The 16,551-nt window shown below is 46.7% G+C and overlaps 1 protein-coding gene and 1 pseudogene across 1 annotated transcript in view; one reads left to right on the forward strand and one right to left on the reverse strand.

Annotated features, from left to right (window-relative positions):
* Nucleotides 1-343: 343 nt before the first annotated feature.
* Nucleotides 344-1,160, forward strand: LOC148092745 (protein MEMO1-like; annotated as a pseudogene).
* Nucleotides 1,161-2,294: 1,134 nt separating this feature from the next.
* The window catches only part of APCDD1 (APC down-regulated 1), a 32,638-nt gene continuing 18,381 nt past the window's right edge, over nucleotides 2,295-16,551 (reverse strand). The window contains exons 4-5 of the mRNA XM_087818937.1: nucleotides 5,912-6,233; nucleotides 2,295-4,385 (exon numbers count right to left, since the gene is read on the reverse strand). Of these exons, the coding sequence (XP_087675063.1) occupies nucleotides 3,934-4,385; nucleotides 5,912-6,233 (774 nt within the window). The 3' untranslated portion in view covers nucleotides 2,295-3,933. The remainder of the gene's footprint in view (nucleotides 4,386-5,911; nucleotides 6,234-16,551) is intronic.

The raw sequence follows: 16,551 nt of genomic DNA on the forward strand, positions 1-16,551 counted from the left end.
ATCCCCGGGCCTGGATGACTCCCCCCTCTGCGCCTCCTCCTCACGCATCCCCCGGGCCTGGATGACTCCTCCCCTCTGCGCCTCCTCCTCACGCATCCCCCGGGCCTGGATGACTCCTCCCCTCCGCCTCCTCCTCCCGCATCCCGGGGCCTGGATGACTCCCCCCTCTGCGCCTCCTCCTCACGCATCCCCCGGGCCTGGATGACTCCCCCCCTCCGCCACCGCCTCCTCACGCATCCCCGGGCCTGGATGACTCCTCCCCTCTGCGCCTCCTCCTCACGCATCCCCGGGGCCTGGATGACTCCCCCCTCTGCGCCTCCTCCTCACGCATCCCCGGGCCTGGATGACTCCCCCCTCTGCGCCTCCTCCTGCGCGGGCCCGGGGTATCTCGCTGCTCCAGCAGTCGCTGCGGCCACGCTGCCCCTCGCTCACCTTCTTGCCCCTTAGGTGGCCCAGGCACCGGGATGTCCAAATGAGTGGTCTGCGGCCGGGAAGCCAGTCGCTAGGACCTGGAAGCAGCCTCAGGGCGGCAGGGTTCACAAGCACATCTACAGAAAGGCCTGCTGGAGCCATCGTCGCACCCCAGGCAGGACACACGCACGTGGGGCCCGTGCTGCTCGTGCTCACAAACAAGTGACTCCACCTGCTACTCAAGGAATTGTCACCCTTGGGCCTTCACTGTCCCATGTGGATATACGCGGAACTCGTCTGTCTGACCTGGCGTTAACCGAGCGATTTACGAGAACCATGGAAGACAGCAACGTCTGAACACAAGTCTCTGCAGACAGATGGGGGCGAACGCAGTATTGAAACGCATCTGCCTCATGCAGCTAAAGCCACGGACAGTCAAAGGCTCTGTTCCAATGACTACGATAAACTGCAGGGGGATTCCTAGACCCACTGAGCACCTAGGTAAAACGGGTGTAAGTATTAGAGAATGACCCTGTATCTTTCAGCAATTACTTGAATACCATCATACTATGTGGAAGACATCCCAGGGAGTTATTAAATGCTGTCAGAGCTCCGGAAGAATGGAATGAATGTGAGCTTTCCCTGTTGGAGTTATCCCGTCGAGCCAGAGTAGAAAATGGCAACAGTTCAGTGAGTTACGCAGCTGGATGCTCCTGGTCCACTGCAGCTCTGAATCTCAGGGATGCCACCTGCACAGGCTCAGACTGTCCTCCGGGTCCCAGCCTAGCTCGTACCAAGACCCCAGTCCTGGTTTGGGGGAATTCTGAAATCTCAATCTAACAGAACTTTCTTCTCTTCTAGTAGATGTAGTCCTTCCTTAATTTCAACTCATTAAAAAACTTTTATAGTTTAGGGCAGTGGAAGGAAGGCTGGCATCAAATATTTTTATTTAAAAAAAAAAGGCAATGTAAAAGTCCAGTTGCGGCACAGTGTTTTTTAAAGTAATTTGTAAATAATTTACTGTAGCCTAAATTTGCACTCTTTGCAGACTTGTGCATGTGTATTCTGCTATAGTTTTGCAAATTGTACACAAACAAAAAAGGTGGAAACTTTTTCATAAAGAAACTGCATTTCTGATCTGTATTAGAATATAATAAATCTCCAGTTATAGTCAATTACTGCTTGTGTTGTCCAGTCCCAGCAAGCCAGTGAAATCTAGAACAGCCACCCTTTCATTACTCACCACATTCCCCAAACCTAGTATTTACAAGTAGAACTACTAACTTAGGGCTAGACTTGCCAGCACCTGAGTACATATTACGGAGTATTTTAAGCTTGCTGTAGAATAGTCTAGACTCAGTCATACCTTCCTCAGGGAGAGCATCTGATTTTAAGTTGAAATTTCTGACTTTTAAACCTGAATGACTTTCAAAGATATATCACTGTGTTTCTTCAAGATGATGGGAAATCACTTGGAGAGATCTTCATGGGATACATGGGAGCTTACTTTTAGAGACGCTTGTTTGTGTAAACATGACTGACATAACAAGATACATGTGGGTGATAAAGTAAGTAACAAGTATAAATCTAACTGTGCCGCTAATTTGGGAATAAAATATATTGGTCATTCTCTGTATTATGAAGTGATATGATCACGTGAATTTCATGTTAACCCTAAATTATATATTACATTGTGTGTATGTTAATACCTATATACTTGGGTATATGCATATATGTGTGCATATGTGTGTGTGTGTACATATATATGTAATGTAGTTTCCAGAGGTATGAATAGATAAGTCTGCATGAGAAGCTGTGAATTAAGTGGCTGTACATCTACCACTTTTATAGTAAATTGCTGAGGTAGTCTTTAGCAGTGAACATAATTCTTCACATAATTTTATTTTATCCTTTAAAGACAGCATTAGTATTCATTAAATAGAACCACAGGTAAAATGTATTTTCTGGGAGTACTTTTGACATCTCTGTTTATTAAACTCGGCAGATATTAAGTTAGTATTTTCATCTGAATAAACCCCCTTAGTATGCACCACAACTTAAAATATAACCTAAAGGTAAAGCTCTTTGGTACCCCATGCCGTCCTTGCAACTTAACACCACAGCGAATGCTATAGCAGTTCATAAATTTATTTAAATACAGGTATGAGTCTTGACGTCGATCACGGTTCCCACGTTCGCTTTTGCTACATCCAGGGGTTCAGTTACTCATCGCTGCCCTCCACCAGTCTCTGCTGGCAGGGCACTAACACTTGGTGTTCAGACAGCACCATCTGTAATAATCCAAAGTCATGGGAAGACAGGACTCACGCACCCTCCCGTTGTCTGTGAGAAAGCAGCTCACAGAGTCCGTGTAAGGCTTCCTGAGACTCTCTGCAGTGACAGAGCCAAGGCAACGGCAGGACAGAAACTGAGTCAAGCTGGCATGTCCCATGGTAAGGAGACTATACGCAAGGCCGGGTTCTGCACGAGCCGAGGGCCTGATGGAGCTCCTGGCTCCCGGGCTGTGGGGCACTCTCTCGACCAGCCGGCCCTGAGACGCCTATGTGGCCTCTGAGTGCTCATCTTTGGAGGCAGCAGAGGCGCCGGAGGGAAGCACCGACTGCTCACCCCAACTAGACGCAGCGTGAGCCAAGACGAGGAGGTCTCACGAAGAGGAAACTGTGGGACCCACGGGCACTTCGACATTCGTGTGGCATTTAACACACCGCCACCGTCCCACGTTCCTGTCTGATAACAGGACTGCTTTTGGTATTTGCTCGGCTGCCCTTGTGTCCTTAGCAGGTAGGAAAGCAGCAAGCATTCCCCAACCGCCCAGAAACCGGCGTCTAACCACCATCTCTTTTCCCAACAAGCTAACACAACAATATTTTAAATTACTTTGAAACTTTAATTACAGGTACTTTTCCACTCAACATTTCCAAGTTTGGATTCTCTCCTCTTCTGCATAAAGGCTGTCCAGGTGGTTAAGCTAAACTGTGTGCCTTTTCCTATGTACATATCTACACCCAAGTCTCTTCTTTATTAATAAAAGGTGTCTGGGTTGCCGTCCCAAACCAACAGCTCTGCACTGGATTCCAGCTTGTAAAACTCAGAGAGGAAGCGACTTCAAAGGAGGACAGGAAGCAGCCACAATAAAAAGCTGTAGCTTATTATTCATTTCTCCCAAGTTCACCCCTGAAACCTAATAATAATAATTAAGAGGAAGAAAAGAAGACGACCTAGCTCTCCCCTGCCCCCCTGCCAGACACACTAGCCCCACACGCGCTGCGGCCTTAAAGTGCAATTACTGTCGCGAAGGCGCCCAGGCCGGGGATCTGACTGGACCGAGTTCAAAGCGTGCAGCTCCCCACGCGGGCTGGGAGGGAGGGAGGGCGCAGGAGGGAAGGCACCACAGGCCTCGGGCGCCGGGCTGCATCGGAAGCAGGGGCCTCTCTTTTCTAAGGAAAAAACTGTAAATGGTAAGGAAACCCGGTTTGGAAAAATACAACTTTTAAAAAATGTCTATCTGAGGATATTCCAGTGCAGCAGAGTCCAGAGGCAGGCAAGCGCAGCAAGGACCGGGGGGCACGCGCTCCTCCCGGGCGCCCGGCTCCCGTACTGGTGGGCCCTGTGGTCCTCGGAGAAGTCCTCGGGGCGGGGCCCGGAGGAAGCACACTGCACTAAGGGCATCTGGTAGGACGTGGCTCTCTTCTCGGGCCTGTCCGGACTGGACCCGTCACTGGGCCTCTGGCCATTGAACAGCAGATAGCGGCCGCGGGCGTCCTGCTCCATTTTGAAGATCTCGTACTCGGTGTGAGGTAGTTTGATTCCCAGCGCCACACAGCCATTGGTGTGCGTCACATCCTGCTGGACGCCCACCTGCCAGGAGCCCTCGGCCCCACATTCGTTCCCATTGAAGACATTGAGGAGCGAGGCAGTGGCCGCATCCATGGGGGTGACCTTCATGTGGTTCACTGCAAAGGAGAGGGGACATTTCTGTGACTCTCAGGGAGTGAGCTGCGGTGCAGAAGGCCCATGGAGCACCTGCGGGCAGAGCTCCATATCCCCAAGGCTTTCTGATCTAAAACCACCCCTGACACCCGCCCATCTGACCGCAGCCAGCATAAAAGCATTCTCAGATGGAAAACTCAACGCACTGCTCTGAATAACAATCACACCAAATGTATGTTGAGCAAAAAAACCTAAATTCTGCGTACAAATGCTGAGCCCAGATTGCAATTGGTCGCAATTGTCTTTGATGACACTGACTCTTTGGGACTGACAAAATATTCAATAAAACCAGAATTTTGATTTTTTTTTTAAATGAAAAGGTTTTAAAATAGATTTGGTGTCAAACACTCATACTAGTTAGAAGTCTTCCAAATTAATACTGGCCCATAAATTGGGCAACTAAAATAAATTAGACTACAAGCATGAAAAATGAATACATATATTAAATACAAATCCCAAAACTTATAGAGGACTCTTTTGAAGGCCCTCCCAGAAGACTGTATTCTGTGTATACCAAGAGAGCTTTGGAGTCGAATCAGACAAATGTGGCCATTCTCTTGGCTACAACTATCAAAGGTCCATTCTCCTTGGAGCAAATCTTCCTTTCTTAAGAGAAGGGCTAAGACGCCCTAGGGCCTATCTGGGTTATCGGAAACACTCTATACTAACTAGACTGAACCGTGGAATGCTATCCTGAGAGCGGTCATCCCCAGTGTCCAGGCCATCCCTCTGAGTTGCCATGACAGGGCTGATACCATCTTACAAAGATGTACAAGCTTTAAAAAAATCTAGACAGAGAGACCAAAAGATAGCCCTTCCCAACAAAAGCCCAGTGAATTTCATTCCTCACCTTCCTTGCTTATTATTAAGGATCCTAAGCCTCCCACCTTGGAGCATGTGACAGCTTCCCCATGCAGGACAAACCCAGCACTGGAAGCGACACCTCTGAGGCCCTGGAGTGTAACTAACACCTGCTTTTTATCACTCATGAAAGAAAGCACAGTGCGTGCAGTGTGATGTTACCACAGGGGTAGCTCAGAATATGCCATGAGCTGCACATAAGAAAGGAAATGTGCAGACTTGAGATTTCATTCTTAGTCACAACCTGGGCCACACGTGACACTGCACAGAGGTGTGGGCTCCCCCATTTCTAGTAACCTTCTCTTGGGCCACACCTGACACCAAGCACAAGGGGGTGGGCTCCCCCATTTCTAGTAACCTTCTCCTGGGCCACACCTGACACTGTGCACAGAGGTGCGGGCTCCCGGCACCAGGCCTGCGGGCTGAGCCGCCCACCCTGGCTGGCAGAGGAGTGCAGAGGCTGTTGTAAATGATGACTGTGGGGCAGAAAGAGATCCCTAATCTCTTCTCCATCTCTAGCAGAAAAGAGACCCTTTCCCTTGGGTTCCGCCTCAACAAAGCTCACAAAGCTGCTCACTCTCCCTCACCCACTGGGCTGTTACCCTGGGATTTGAGGCAGGAGACCTACCTTTGAACACAAACTCAGTTCCTCCCATGACCCTGGAGGAGTGCACGCCCCGGCTGTAACGGCCCTTGGCATAGATGGTGAAGGTGGGATGCTTGCAGACGGGGTCCGAGTAGTGGTAGTAATGCCCTTCCCAGGTGTTATTGTTGTCATGGAAGATGAAGTGGCGCGTGAGGAAGAGGACTTCAGGCCGCACCTCACAGCGCTGGCTCACCCACTCACCATGCAGGCCAACAGTCAGGTCAGCCTTGGGGGGCAGGAGGGGAGGGTGGTGCTCGTCTGACCGGTGGATGATTCGACAGGCTATGCAGGCATGGTCGTGGTTCTGCAGCCAAGACAAACACAAGGAGAGACCTGTCTTCACAACAGCGCACTGTACACATGCTTTCTGCAAATGGCCATCACCATAGTGGGCGTGGGTAAAGCACCAGAGCACCATGACTTGTGACCTGGGTACCCAAGAAGCACCTGGAGCCATGCCTCAGGGCACAGGCGGGGTGTATGTGTTCGCATGTGTGTGTGTGTCCACAAGTGCACATGTGTTTGGTTGACATTAGGAACTTAATTAAATATTTCCTAAGGAGATATGAACCCTTTTTAGAATCCTATTACATTTTCAGAATACATGTGCTAGATTCTCTTTCAAAAAGAAGGATTTATATCACCTCACACCCATTAGGATGACTACTATAAAAACATACACACAAAAAAACAACCCAGCCGGGTCGAGCATGGCTCAGCAGTTGGGCATCGACCTAGGATCCAGGAGATGTAGTTCAATTCCCCTTCAGGGCACATGCCCGGGTTGTGGGCTCGATCCCCAGTTGGGGGCCTACAGGAGGCAGCTGATCAATGACTTTCTCTCATCATTGATGTTTCTGTCTCTCTCTCTCTCCCCCTCTCCTTTCCTCTCTCTGAAATCAATAAAGATATATTACAAAACAAAACAAAACAGAAAACAACAGCGTTGACAAGAATGTGGAGAAATTGGAACTCTTGTGCACACACTGCTGGTGGAAATGTAAAATGCTGCAGCTGCTATGGAAAAGAATTACAATATAACCCAGTAATGACACTTCTGATTTATACCCGGCAGAGTTGAACCCAGGGTCTCAAAGAGATATTTTTTCGCCCATGTTCATAGCTATTATTCACGATAGCTAAACTATGGAAATGACCCAATGCACATTGACAGATGAATGGATAAACAAAATGTGGTCTATCCCATACAATGAAATACTGTTAAATCTTAAAAAGGGAAGGAAATTCTGACACATGCTACAACATGGATGGACCTTGAGGATGTTACGCTAAGTGAAATAAGCCAGAGACAAAGGACAAATACTGTGATTCCACTTATATGAGGGACCTGGAGTAGTCAAATTCACAGGGATAGGAAGTAGAATGGTGGTTCAGGGCTTGGGGAGGGGAAATAGGGAGTGTTTAATGGGCACAGAGTCAGTTGGAGAAGATGAAAAAGTTCGGCAGATAGGTGATGGTGATGGACGTATAATAATATGAATGTACTTAATACCACTAAACTGTACACTTAAAATGGCCAAGACGGTAAATTTTGTGTTATGTGCATTTTACCACAATTAGGTATTTTTCATTAAAAACAACTGGGAGATAAGACACACACTTTTTTTTTTTTTTTTAAAAGGACAGCATCCAATTGCTGTGGACTAGAAAGGGAGCTGTCTGGTAAAGGAGGGAGTGAAGGAGGAGACCTGAAGAAAGGCAAGAGCAGAGCCTCAAAAGACAGCAGGCACACCTGCCATCCATTTGTGTCTGCTGGCCTCAGGGTTTAGAAGGTTTATGGGCTCTTAATATGCTTCCTGCTTAATAGCTTTAAGCCATTTAATAAGTGCAAGATAGCTGGGGCTCCTCTCTCGCTGAGTCTGCTTTATAACACTCACACAAGCCCTGAGACAGGGCCCTCTAGGTTTGTGGCTAGAAAACCTATTAGTAGGGTGGCCAGACACTGTCAACCATGTAAATCCTTATGGCCCAGAGGGCTCAGAGATCACATACAAGCTGGGTTCTTGACCATACCTGCCATGGTCTGGCTGTTTGACCTAACTCACAGGTACCTGCAAGCCTGCCTCCCTGGAGGTGGGGACTATCTCTCTGCTATTCTTCCTCCCATACAGGGGGCTGTGAAGCCAGCCGGGCTACCAGACACTGGCCATGCTAGAAGCGTGACTCAAATCTGACCGGTGCTAGGTGGCGGTGACAGCTGAGACTCAACGTTCAGGTGGAGAGCCCACCGACCGAACCCTGTGCTCCCCTGCCCAGGGATCCATGCTGTGCAGCTAGTAGAGGGTGGGCACTCTGGGCAGGCACACACTTTTTTCCTAAAGTCAGAAATCCAAAACTCAAAGCCCTTTTCATCTCCAGCATTGACTCAATGTGAAGTTGCTGAGGTTGCTGTTCAGTTAAATGCTCAGCCATCTCAGACGGGAGGAGAGCAGTGAGGAGAGGGCCTCCAGCTGCCAGCCCTCTACAGTCTCCTCCAAAGAGAGCTCAAGCTCACTCACTTGTTGCTGTGTTCACTAGATGAGCCTAGAGTTGTAATTCAAGGGAGAGAAGGGTCCCTTCGCTGATACTGCAACTTGCAGAACATGAGATCAAATGGACAGCTACAGAGTGAGATAAAGGCAGAGGATTTGTGTCCTGGGGCCCATGCATTTGTGGGCCCATGGTGTCTTACAAAGGACTCTGGGAGCACAGTGGAGAAGCTGCTCAGCAGCCTGTGGTCAGCAGCAAGCTGCTGTCTGAAAGCTCGGGTGAGGAAACGGAGAGGGAACACCTGTACACAGCCCATGAGGGCCGGGTTCAGTTGCACAGACAGAGACAGTTCCAGCCAGGTCCTGAGGGCAGGCCATTCGCCAGGCCCAAGCTTTCAGCAGCAATTGTTGCTTAGCAACTGGTGACCTGGGGCAAGTTATTTATCTCTTTATGTTTCAAAGTCATCACATAAAATGGGGATCATTATACGTACTTGCTTAACTACTACAAGAAAGGAGCAGTAGATCAAGGTGGTTTCCACTCAGTGCAGCCAGAAGCACTGGGAGGAGGTTTCTGAGTGGCGGGCTAGGGGTGGGATCACATTGCAAGCACAGCCTTCACAGGAAGACTAAATGGTATGCCCCATGCTACACATGCCACTATCTTTCAAATGCATGTTAGGGTGAATCAGACACACATTTAGCTAAAAGAAAGCATCACCAAATTCAGTAATTTTCTTATTAAACTATCAGGAAGTGAAAGTTCCAAAGATTTTTTTCCCTAAAAGGGGGGTTCTGTTACTCTAAATCTGAGAGGGGAAGGAAGTTAATATGATTTAAGTGTAACACCATACTAGCTCCCATGCCCAGGAAGTAGCCCCTTAACTGCTAGCAAAGCTCATCAGGATCAGCACATTTATCCAACCGTACCTATTGTCCCTGCTCCCCTACCCCAGCCCCACATGGTCTGAATAAAACCAGCCCATTACTCAGATTCAAATCTCTGAGACTCCACGGACAGGTGAGAGGTGTTCTGGGGCCGATGCCTGTTAACAAGGACACCGAGCTCTGCAGGAGATGGCCTTGGAAAGAGAGGACCCTCTGGGAGCACAGGCTCCCCACGAAGAGCTCTGTGCTACTCCACCTGGAGCTCACCAGCTGGCAGTTTGCTAACTGCTCCTCCACCTGCTCACTGAGCAGACCCTAAGCGGCCCAAGTGGACGGCCTGTTTACTTCTATGCCAACTCAGCCTCCACCTCCCCTTCCTCCCGGGAGTTCCCTACTACTTGCTTTGCTATCTGTAATTTGGGAATATAAAAACATCGATTGCAATACTTGCAACAATAAAGAAAAATTAAAACCTAAAAAAAATAAAAATAAAAACATTAATTGTGAACACTTCATTTCTGGCCATTCTAAGGAGTGAGTCTCAATCCCTGGAAAGATTTGTTTGTTTCCTCCAGTACCAATATCAATTCAGGGACTGCCCAGGAGCTTAAAGGAGCAAGTGCAGTGAGGGGACATGGGCACAGTTGTCATCAGGTCCACGTTGTTCTAGAAAGATGCCATGCCCAGCAATGTTAGCATCTGGCAGGGGTCTTGAGCTCTGAGATGAGGACCTGGCTGAACTGCGGTCAATTCAGGTGAATGATGGTCTTAACCTGAAGCATTTCTCAGTAGAGAAAAACAGATTGGGTAGTTCTGGGGAAGCTAGCCATCTATCAATCAGTTGGGTCTGCAAGGATTTAGGGAGGGAGTGGAGGGCCCTTGGTATTATTGGTCTTGCCAGATTCCTAAACTAGTTATGTATTGTTTTTTTATTGTGGTAAAATAAACATACTGTAAAACTTACCATCTTAACCATTTTATGTGTACAGTTCAATGGTACAAGGTACATTCATATTGTTGTGTGACCACCAACACCATCTATCTCCAGAACTTTTACATTTTTCCAAAATGAACCTTAGTATCCATTAAACAGTAACTCCCCTTTCCTGCCCCAACCCAGACCTTGACAACCACCATTATACTTTCTGTCCCTATGACTTTGACTACTCTAAGTACCTCATATAAGTGGGATCATACAGTATTTGTCCTTTTTGTGACTGGCTTATTTCACTTAGCATAATGCCCTCAAGGTTCATCCATGTTGTAGCATGTATCAGAATTCCCTTCCTTTTTTAAAAGCTGAATAGTATTCCACTGCATGTACGTGCCACATTTTATTTATGAATTCTGTCGATGGACATTTGAGTTGCTTTTACTTTAGTGGTTATTGTAAATAGTAATACTATGAGCATGGATATACAATCTATTCCAAACCCTGCTTTTAATTCTTTTGGGTATATACCCAGGAGTAGAATTGCTGGATCATATGGTAATTCTATGTTTAACTTTTTGAGGAACCACCATACTTGTTTCCACAGCAGCTGCACCATTTTACATCTCCCCCGGCAATGCACGAGGGTTCTAATTTCTCTACATTCTTGCCAACTATTGTCATTTTTTTCTCTAACAGCCATTCTAGTGGGTATAGGGAGATATCACATTGTAGTTTTGATTTACATTTCCCTAATACTTAGTGATGTTGAGCATCTTTTCATGTGCTTATGGGCTATTTGTGTGTCGTCTTTGGAGAAATGTGTATTCAAATTCCTGGCCCATTTCTCAATAGAATTATTTTCTGAGTTGACTAGTTACCTTTTAAAATAACTATTCTTTTAAAATAACTATTTAAAAGAAACCAAAAATGTCATAAACAAGGGTGAACTTTTGGCCTCTCTGTGAATACTGGCAACAAAGGGACAGCTTAGCCATGGTTGGATAACACCTCTCTGTTCTGTAGACAGATCTTTTTAAAAATTTGTGTTCTTAATACCTTGGATTGAATAAAAACCAAAATGCCTACAGGAACCACTAGGGGAAGAAGAAGGTAAAGCTTGTATATTGTGTTGGCTCTAGTGTTTCTCTTTTCCAAGACGTTTTGCTTAAACAGTAGCCTTGCAATATTAATAAAGGAAGAATTTTTCAACATGAAGAGTAATCTGTACTATGAGATATCATCTGCTTTATGAAGTTACTCTCTTTTTCTGGACCATGTTCTGACAAATGATTCTCACGTGAGAAGCTTTATTCTCCCAGGCTTTCCGATCGGGCTTCCACATCACTCCCTTCTACTGAATCTCAGAAAGAGCTATTTTAAAGTCAGGGTTTCTGTACACAGAAGCTCTGAAGATTAAAGCAGAGGCCAGAACGTGTTTCCTTGTTGCTATTCTTTACACCGTCTATAAAAAGCTTTACTTTCAAAAGGGGAGGGGAGGAAAAAAGATCCTTATACAATTAAACTCTTGGGAAAAAAACAACACATGAAACTTATTCTAAAAATGAAAAATCAACCTTAAACTTTATAAGTGAGCAATGTTTTAGGCAAAGAGGGGGGCTTTCCCCACTCTCCTTTCTGATTCCTGCCCGGCGCCCTGGTAACACATCAAATAACTGCAGCTTGCACTGGGCAGGGCATTTGACTCTGAGGAAGTTCAAGTATAGGCTCCTTAAGCTTTACAACCTCCTGAAGAGACCACAGGTACACTTTAAAGATGAGTCCACCAGGGCACAGAGAGGGAATAACATGGCTCAGATGGCTTTAGGAGCCAAAAGTAGAAACTGGAACATAATTTGGTCTTGGGGCTTGCCGAGAGCTACTTCCCAGAGCCTGGATGCCTCTGAGGCTGACGGCCTGCAAAGAGCACATTTCCCTATGAGGGACTCCAGCCCTGGAAAAGGTCTTCTCTGGCCGATGACTGATAGGGATTCTCCAGGCTTTCTCCCGTTCCCTGCCAATATTTATTTCTGGAGAGTTGGTCAATCAACATCTGCTGACAGCATCCACTAGTTTCTAGCGTCTCCCCAGAATGGAAGAAATTACTTGATATGGTGTTGTTGTGAACAACTAGAGAAGTGGGCTGAATAAAATATTTCTTGGGCTAAAAGTTTTGTTCAAGCAGGAGGAGCAAAGGGAATAGATGAGGAAAAGTTCCTTTCATAGTTTTGTTCCACGGGATACAAAACACAATGTTTCTCAGGAAGAAACCTGCCATGGCCAATGACTGACGTTGAAAACTTTTTTTACAAGTGCAATTCACCATGTCTTTGATTACATCTCTACTGTGGTATTCCTACACGGAGGTCCTTCCCAGATCTTCTCCAATTCATTTTAAGTTCTTTAAGGCCAAGGCCAATGTGCTCTCTGTTTCATATTTCCCATGACATCTCGGAGAGTGCAGTGGGTATGGTAAAGATTCTGCACTGACTGATTTATAGAAACATATCACTGGATATTGAAAAATATGAAAAGAGTAAGGCAGCACTATCACAAATAATGACAGCTGACCGGCCTGGTGGGAGGGCCTCTTTGGATGCTTTTCAGATCTGGGGTCCTGAGGATGTATGATCTCAGGCTCATCTGGACCTCCGAAAGGATCATGGTGAGTCCACATTCTGAAAGAAGGGGGGGTGACCAGCCCTGGCCGTACATGATGGGTCTCTAACCGTATCTTGAAGGGCCACCACTGGGAACAGGCAGTCTGTCTGCCCTGGGGAGCAACACTACATTTCCAGAAATGGGTTTTTCTAAAAAGTTTAGAATCTAAGAAGTTAGCTCACGAAGGCCTTTCTTATTTTACAAGATATCAGAAAATCACACAAAAGATCATTTTGCCTCCACCATGCCTATACATACACACTCCACACAGACTCAACAGCTAGACAATAGGAACCGTGATAAGCTGGTTCTTTAATTGAAATGTCTTTAAAATGGTTTCAGAAGAAACATTTTATTTATTTTTTTACTTGTTTCTTCTCCTATTAATTTAAATTGATTTAAATACTAAAGCAGACTCCTGTTAATAATTAAATTTGCTGCAAATGCAGTGGGCCCTACAGTTTGGCCCATTTCTCCTCAACCTCTCTCCCTGAAGTGTGTAGCCAGCACCCCCACACAGTAGGGGCTTAATAGCAACTTCCCAGTGGCTGACTTCCTGCCTGTCCAGGCTTCCACTCCCTCCTCTCAGCTTTCTTGCCTTTTAAGGGCTGAAATGTTTACCACTTGCATTGTCCCTGACAACAAGTATTTCCTGGTCTGCTAATTCCTTAAATAAAGCAACTTTGCATGCCTGTTTAGCTGCTGAAATACTGTGGAATCAAGATATATAAGAAACTGTTTCGGCAATAAAAGTATACGCCAGCATCTGTGCAGAGCAACAACCATGCGCCACTTCATACCTGGCCCACATAAAATGTCCACACAAGCAAGCCTTTCAGAGTCAAAATCCCATCATTCAACCTCGATTTCATATAACACGCAACATTTGCTGCCTTATAGTTAAAACACCCAGCTCCAGTGAGCAAGGTCACCATTTTCTTTAGGTGTCATCCTTAAGGTTAGAGGGGCATCTGAAACCATTTTAGGTCATGACGCCCTAAATCTCCTGGTCCTCTACCACCTCCTCCATCTCCCATCACCTCTCCCTACACTGGCAGCAAGAGAAGGGACAGAAATTCTTCTAAGAGCACCTGGCTCCTCCTGTTCTTACTTCTGTGACACCCTCTCACCCTCCCACCTGGGAGCCACACAGAACAAATGCCCAGGGAGAGACCCCTTTCTGCTGAGACCTGTCTCCTGGAGCTGGGCTGAAAAGTCCGCTGCCATGGCCTCTGATGTCACAGATAGGAGAAAGTCTCATAGTTCATCTGTATTTTTCATATACTCTGAAAAGACTTCGAAAGGCAAGGTTCCTCAGAAACAAATTGTTTGTTCACAAGCCTACAGGTTTCTATATAATTCAAAAAAGTGCACAATTCAAAAAAGTGCACAATTCCTCCTTCATTTACAGTGCCCAGCTACTCTTAAAAACATTGGGTGATGCCCTAGTGGGTTTGGCTCAGTGGTTAAGAGTGTCGGCCCATGGACTGAAGGGTCCCGAGTTCAATTCCAACCAAGAGCACAGACCTTGGTTACAGGCTGAATCCTGGGCTCTGGTTGGGGCCCATGCAAGAGGCAACCAATCAATGTGTCTCTCTCACATCGATGTTTCCTCCCCCCCCCCCACTTCCTCTCTCTGTGAAAAGCAATGGAAAAAATATCCTTGGGTAAGGATTAAAACAGAAAAAACAACACATCGGGTGCTTTCTCCCTCCGATGTGCAGTCTCCCTGCTGTAAGTATGCAGGGGCAGAATATTCAAGACACATAACTTGGAGAAAGTTGTCTGGTTTTCTGACAAACCCTTTGATTTATGACCCTGTGGCTAAACCAGGGCAGGATTTTGGAGAAAGACCAATTCCATTTGCTAACAAGTCTGATACTAAGGCTTGGCATTGCCAACGATGCCAGCAGTCGTTTGCTTTTAATTACACTTTGATTCTATCATGAGGAAAAATGCACCTCCCTAAATCTTCAACTGCACAAGAATCTAGGAAGAGGGTAATAATGGCTGCTCAGATGTTAAACTCCATTCAGGCAAAGCATCTTCTCTCAGGGTTATTTTAGGTGGCTTTGAGTTTTCTAAATGAAGAGTAGCCAATTTCATCCTGAAAGAATCCTCCCGGCACACCTGATTTTCTTCAAACATAATTTATTTGCCAAAGGACTCTGAACCTCACAGCGAAGCTGTATAAAGCTTAGGAAAACAAGATGATTTAAAGTTTCTATTTTTACGTGGTGTCCCGTTTCCAGAGGGGCCAAGACTAGTGGTTTCAAACTCAATTTAGCATTTAAACTAATTTTCGGCAGGTCTCTATGGACCGGCAATTAGGGAAGGCAAGGAGTTCAAAGAGGGGGGCAGCGGGGGTGAGCGGTGGTTCCGGATGCGCTCCCACCTCCGCTCCTTCCCGCAGACCCAGCCGGCGGGGAGCACCCGGGGCTTCGCATTTGGTGTCTGGACAGGCACCAGGGGCCAAGTCCATTTATTCCTTCTCGGAGCTGTCCTGGGGAAGGATCTAAAAACTTCCTGAAGACTCTGTTGCACACTGCAGGCCAAGATGCACAATGCCAGGGACAACAAGAGAAGAAGGAGCCCTTTCAGCTCCCAGAGCCACCAGGGCCTGGGGGCCTGGTCTTCCAAGGACCCCTCCCCGCTGCAGCCCGGGGGGGGGGGGGGGGGGGGGGGGGGAGCACGGGCTGGGCCCTGGACGCCCGCCCGGGTTCCCCTCCCAGCCCTGCTGCCATCTTCATCCACGGCCACAGCGCTCTGAGCCTTAGAGTCTCGTTAAAACGCCTTTTAACTCTGTGTGGTAATTGCATTTAGGTAATTTAATATCATGGCACAAATTTAAAAAGGAACCAAAAGGGATACAGTGACAAGTCTCTGTCTGATTGTCTCCCCAGCTACTCAGTCCCCTTCCTCGAAGGAACCCTTATGCTTCCTAAGTGCCCCTCCAGAAATACTCCTTTGTAAGCTTATCTTCTTTTATGACTAGTTTTACACAATGGTACCATACCTTCCTTTTTTTTTTATTCTTTTTTTACTTAGCAGTACATCTTGGATAATATCGAAGACCCAAGGTTCTTTCCACCCTTAATATTTCTTGAATGAGGGAATCAGACCTAGGGTTTAAAGAGTTTCTTTCTTAAGACCTGGGTAAATGTTTCCATAACTGCCTTAGCAGAGCAGGGGGGAGAAAATGGGAGGAAATGTTTTATAGCGAGGCATCATAAAATACTCTGATGTGCCCAGGCCCATGTTGCTCAGTGGTTAGAGGTCAGAACAAGCACTGAGGGTCTTGAGTTCGGTTTCCAGTCAAGGCCATGTACCGAGGTTGCAGGTTAGGTCCCCGGCCCCAGTCGGGGTGCATGCGGGAGGGAACCAATTGATGTATCTCTCTCATATTGATATTTCTCTCTCTCTCTCCTCCCCCCTTCCACTCTCTCTAAAAGTCAATGGAAAAAATATCCCCAGGTGAGGATTAACAGTAACAAAAAATACTTTGATGCCCTCGGTCAACTGTCATTCTCATTCCTCTAGGAGCCATATGCCCACAAGGGTTCCTTACTCCAGGCCAGGGGCCCTTTCCAGATGCTGACAGCATTGTGCATATTAACCCAATCGAATCTTCTATTTTTACCATTTTAAAGAAA

The sequence above is a fragment of the Miniopterus natalensis genome, chromosome 7 (genome assembly GCF_054644295.1).
Source record: "Miniopterus natalensis isolate mMinNat1 chromosome 7, mMinNat1.hap1, whole genome shotgun sequence".
NCBI classification, from domain to species: domain Eukaryota; kingdom Metazoa; phylum Chordata; class Mammalia; order Chiroptera; family Miniopteridae; genus Miniopterus; species Miniopterus natalensis.